Here is a 5801-nt window from a genome sequence, read left to right as displayed (position 1 = left end):
TTTCCTCTCACTCTAAAGCTTGGGCAACTCCAAATGTCAATGATGTTAGTTTAGCCATTGTACACGGCTGGCCACATCTGAATGGGTGACTTGTCCCCAGGCCAGCCCCCTACAATGGCCTCCTTTCTCACTCTGACTTGTTCTCAGCATTTTCCCCCCTCCATGAAGAGAGGGCTCTCTCTCTGGCTCTCTTAGCTCTTTGGCTCTGCTGAGAATCCTGGAGCTGGAGAAACTGGAAGAGAGGGAGCAGGAGATCAAGGGAGAAAGCAGTGAAGGAAGGATGGAGGTTGGGAGGTCAGTGGGTGGACCGTGACAGAGCAGCAAGCCGTTTTATAACCAGAATTGTTACAGTGTGCTCTGCAAATAATTACCAGCATAGAGGAACGGCGGTAAATCTGGCTTTCACACACCGGCTAAGCTTGTTAGTGTATTTAATCGGACAGGGAAAGAGTGTGTTGTAGCACTGAAAGCTTTGGGGACTGAGAAAAATGCTCAACCGCTTCCCTAATGAAGAGTGACGAGAGGAGATGTGATGGGGAGGAGGTGGAAAGTCATACATGTATAGTGAATTTACAGATCAAGATGGGTTGAAATTCCTCATCTGTGAGAGAGCACAGCTCAAGCTCACTGGACTGACAGCGATATGAAGAAAATAAGGCGAGAAACAAGGTTGGAGCCCTTATTTGGCCCCGAGAACAGTTTTTCAAAACTTGCGGCAAGAACATGTCGAGTCAGTTGGACAGGTTCAAGCCAGCAGTGTTGACAAAGTAAACTTTCATCTTGCGTCATTCACTCGAACTTGACCACTGAACCATTTGCAGTCCTTGTTGATTTACCCCAAACAGCCATCAGCTGAACTGAACATGCATGGGGTTTGGCTGTTATACTGTGTTTGTGTATCCTCTCAGCCAGCTTTATTTTCATGAAGCAAGTTGGACTTAAGTCAGTTTGAATCTCCTTCACCATCAGCCTTAACGTTGGCACTTTCCTCACTGTTTACTGAATTATTATTATCAATTAAGGTTCAATGTGTAAGACATGGACCAAACTTTAGTTTTAAAGCACTAAAAAGTGAACAAACATTGCCAAAAGAATGTGAAGAAGTAACCATTATGACGTCATGTCAAAAACATGCACGCATTGTGATGCAGAGATACTGAGATGCCATCTGACTAGAAATGGCCTGTCCTTTCTGCTAATACTCAATTCAAAAGTGAGTTTCCAGTCCTCCCAAATGTCCCAATTTGGCATAAATAAAGTATATCTTATCTTTATTTTACACTATATGCTACAGCACACTTGAACACTATTAGAGAGCAGTGTTCATTTCGGCTTTCAGTTTCAGGCGTATGTTTGGGTTAGGGGTTAGGGTGTTAGACTTAAAAAAAACAACTAAAAACTGATGACTACATTTTAATTTTATGAATCAAGCTTTAGAGGTGAAATGCTGCCATCTATTTCTTTGGGAAATGTGGCCAGGCATTACACATTGTACCTTCAAGTATTGTCCGTCGTTCCTCATGTGGAAGAGATTTATTTTAGCACGCTTAAAGAATAACAATGTGGATGTTAAATATTTTCTTGAACAGCTGCTGGCTGGGCCCATATTTTTGGAAAGGAAACACACTTAAACACACATGAAAACAAAAACTTACCCCCACTTTTTATTGAATGAGGCTTTTATAGACACTGAACATCTGGAGCAGGAAGAGAAGTAATAAGTCACATATTGTCACTGACTTTTTATTTATTTAAATGAGTTCATTATCTTGGCTTGCATTATGATTATCTTATCACTTTTTCTGCTTTTATGCCTACTCATTCATTCAGTGGCTGTCATCCCATTAAAAGATGATTGACTTCAGTTCGTACACTGATAATCAGTCACACGTGTAAGAGCAAGCGTTACAAACAATATGGTATCTGCAGATTCAGTTCCTAAACCAATTGTTTGTCATACAGTTGCAGAAACACTTAAAAAAAGAATTGCTCATTTTCTTTTCTGCATGAAATCTTTGTGTGCTGCCATCTACTGATGCCTTATTGAATTGTTTGGTTTTGTGCCGTCGGGGAGTCAGCTACTTCCACATCTGGAAGGCACATGCCTTCTGAGACAGATGTGTGAGGGGTCAGGGGTCACCTGGGCCCTTTAAAGCAGATTAAAGAAGTAAAGTGAAAAACAACAGAGATGAACAAACCTCTGAAGTGGCTCCAAGGCTGGACGGCACAGAGTCAGACTCTGATGAGCATCACTCAGGTATGCATGTGATGACGAGCTGGTTGATTGCGCAAAAAAAACAGGAAAGAGGCTCCAGAAACTGTCCAGCACCAAAAAACATGTAAGTGTTTTTACATTAATAACACAGAGATTGGACATTTGCACCTTTTTTGGTTTTAAATCCACGTTTTTGGCAAATGTTTGAATTCTTTCCTTTTTTACTGAGAACTTCTGTTGCTCTTTTAATATAATAATAATAAATTATATTTATATAGCGCTTTTCTCAGACTCAAAGACACTTTACAGTGTGAGGGAGGGTAGACAAACATAACAACAAAACAAAAAAATCAACAGAAAAGGCGGTCAAGAGGAAGTTATATATATATAGACGTGTTACGTGGCGTGCTGCTTGTGTCGAGTCTTTGTTCCCTTGGCTCCTCTGCTCCTCGCTCTGCTCAGACATGTTTCTTTCTCCCCCCTAAATTCTCTTCTTTCAGAGAGAGGTCAGAGGCCAGGGACTGCGACCTACCCTGGGGGTGGGTGAAGGTCTCACCCCTCCCTCTCATCCTTGAAAGATGGCCCATTCCTCCCCATCTCTTTATTTTGTATACACCTGAGTCCCTTATGCTCTCTTGGATCAACTGACAGAGTGTATAAAGAGCTGCAGTATCCAGTTTCCGGCTCTATTTAGGATTGTTCGGGCGGATCAATAAGTGCTCCACAGGTTGTATGGGAGCATTGTGCGTGCAATGAAAGAGGGAAGAAACATGGAAAACTTTAGTGATCATGCAGCTTAAAATAAAGCAGTTTACAAATCCAATGGACATAATGACGCATGTGTAGAAGTAAATTACGTCCATTTGTGTGCTTACGTTTTCAGAAATATGTTTCTTGTTAGCACAAATCTCTTTAAGTTTTCCACATCCTAAAAAGAGGTGTTCCCATCATTCAGGTTCAGGGAAGTTATTTCAGATGAAGTCAGTAACATCAGTGTATGATTGTCCTCCATGTGTTTTGATGTTGACCCTCCTCCCTCCTCCCCTACCCCCTGCCTCCCCCTTGGCACCGGTCCTGCATGTGTGTTGGCTTAGAGGAATACTTCACAGAGCCTTCGGGAGAAACGCGTTGCATTACACGCCATCGTCTCTGGCTCGCTGCGTCCAAAGCGAAGTGTCGCTGGCCTCTGTCTCTGCTTGTGCTTCTCGGAACACGTTTAAACAACTTGCCTCCTCAATGCTCCTCATTTCACATGTTGACAAGCCAGACAAGCAGTGTGTTTGGGATGAAGCTGGCCCCGTCTCAAGCTTGTGTCTCCAGTGATCGGGACAATTTTTACTCTCATGCTCCGTACCCAAGAAATAAGATGTTTCTTATGTGCCTGCAGCCTGTTATCTACATTTCAAATGTGAAGGTTATACAACGGATCCAGTTCATTCCTTTTTTCGTATTGCTTTCATTACACATTTTTGGCCACCTTCCATGTTTTATAACTGTGCAAAGAAAAGTCACCTTTATCGACTTCCTCCAATTCTTCGTTTTGTGATTTATTTCCTAACCAATAAACTAGACAGGTAGATTTTGCGGGTTAAAAGTCCCTGTGAACAGTTGAATGTATACATTTTGTGAGGTTTAACGAGCGGGATATGAGATTCTGCCCTTCAGCTGGTGGCATTCCTTTGCTCCTCAAATGCAATTATCTTTTCCCATTTGTCTGTTTTTGTTTGCCCCATCCTTCCCTCTTATACTCATTTCCTGTTTTGAGCTACACAAGGCTTTTAGCCCCCCCTGCCCCCTCAACCTTCCCTCTTCCCATAAGTATGAGAGCATATCTGTTATTTACAGCCCTCAGGGGCTACCTGTCATTCTCACCGCTCCTTTGTGATTACCATGGTGACACCCAAATTCCACGGAGCGCAGGTCCCGACCCCCACTCGCTCCGCCATAAAGCTCTGACCCCTCACCTCCACACCTGGGGATGCAGGTCAGAAAACGAATTGCTGTTGATCAGAGAGTAAAGGTCCTGGAGCATAAATGACGGGCAGACACAGATAGTTAAACCAATAGATATAAAGTATATTTAGTTTGTTTACTTCTTTATGTTTCCTGACTGGCTTTATTTGTGTTTCTCTTTTTATTATATTTGATTCATTTCACAGAATAAGATACGAGATACTAGATTCATGACAAAATAATGGCCTTGGGAAAAGTCAAACTCCATAAAATAAATAAACTTGTGACGCCTTGCTGATCAAAAAATGTGTTTTGTAATGTGAAAGACAGTATGCAAATGTTAAGATAGAGTAGATGTTCATGTCACAGCCTGTCCCAGCACTAACAAAATAAAGGAATGAGACGCTAGCAGTCAATATTAGCACATCTTTAGCGCTGGAACTTGCAATGCTATTCTTCAAAGGTATTCAAAGAACGCAAACCTCTGCCAAAAACAAATAACCTGCCTTGCTCTGTTAATGAACCATTTGTTTATCAGCCCAGGGAATCTGTTACACTCCAAAATAACAACCAAGTTTTAATTTGCATAACAATATACAAACTGTTGGTCTAAGAGAAATTAGCACACACAATTAGCACACAACATCACACTGAAGCATTTTGAACGTAAGACATTTTTAGGTTTTACAATATTGTACAGATGTAAGACACAATGTTTATCTTATTAATAAGTCAGCTTTAAAAGGTGTTGCCAGGTAGATTTTGAAACGTTTTTTAAAGTGTTCCAGTTCCAGTTTCTTATGCTAAGCTAACTGTTTGCATGTTATAGCTACAACATGGCAGAGGTATTTCAACCCAGTCTCATGGCATTTCGTGTTCACCAACACGATTTTTAATCTATTGATTCGTGTTCACCAACACGATTTTCCCCTTTTTTTCGTGTTGCACAGCACGATTTTAAAAGCAATGTATTTCTATTGGTAGTCTCACGACATTACGTGTTATAGGAAGACCGGAAGCTGTGTGGTTCATAAAAGCATGTTCTTACTCAATATCAAGCCACAATTATTGCTTTTATTTTAAATCGTATAATTTCGGACTTTTGTTGCCGTCTGTGATGAAAATAAATGGGGCTGAGAGCCTCAGGATACTGAAATCTGTATATTTGTAAAACTTTTTTTCCTTCTAAGTTGTTATTCTTTTCAAAATAACGCACTGTTATTTACTCACCAATAACACACAATTATCCTTGTTTTTATTTATTTGTTTAATTCCATAATCTCTGGCTTTTTTGGCGTCCGTCAGGAACTGAATTTCAAAATAAAAATGACCGGAAACAGATGTAGGCATTTCGAGCGATTACCCAAGATCCTCAGCTATGGTTTAAGCTCGCCGATTGGATGTTTTAGCCGCAATGCATGCTGGGATTTGGTGTTTATATGATATGAAATCCGGAAAACATTTTTAAAAGAATAAAATAATACTTAATTCCGTGTGTTCTTGCTTTTCTCTTTGAAAGTCATCACATAACGGCATTGTAATACACGGTTCGGCTGCATTACATATTAAAGATCTGCCGTAGTTCTTTATTTATAGAGCCCTGATGAGAAGACCTTTGGAAAAACTGGAAGAA

At 40.7% G+C, this 5801-nt stretch overlaps 1 protein-coding gene across 1 annotated transcript in view; it reads right to left on the bottom strand.

The window, feature by feature from the left end:
- LOC104947334 (aldehyde oxidase 1-like) overlaps positions 1-4187 on the bottom strand; it is a gene marked incomplete at its 5' end in the record, with an annotated part of 19565 nt that extends 15378 nt beyond the window's left edge. The window contains one exon of the mRNA XM_010773314.1: positions 4088-4187. Coding sequence (XP_010771616.1) covers positions 4088-4187 — 100 coding nt within the window. The remainder of the gene's footprint in view (positions 1-4087) is intronic.
- Positions 4188-5801: the final 1614 nt, after the last annotated feature.

The sequence above is a fragment of the Notothenia coriiceps genome, unplaced genomic scaffold, assembly GCF_000735185.1.
Source record: "Notothenia coriiceps isolate Sejong01 unplaced genomic scaffold, NC01 NC01_scaffold00012407, whole genome shotgun sequence".
NCBI lineage: Eukaryota > Metazoa > Chordata > Actinopteri > Perciformes > Nototheniidae > Notothenia > Notothenia coriiceps.
The sequence above is the reverse complement of the archived record's forward strand: the minus strand, read 5'-3'. Positions and strand labels throughout refer to the sequence as shown.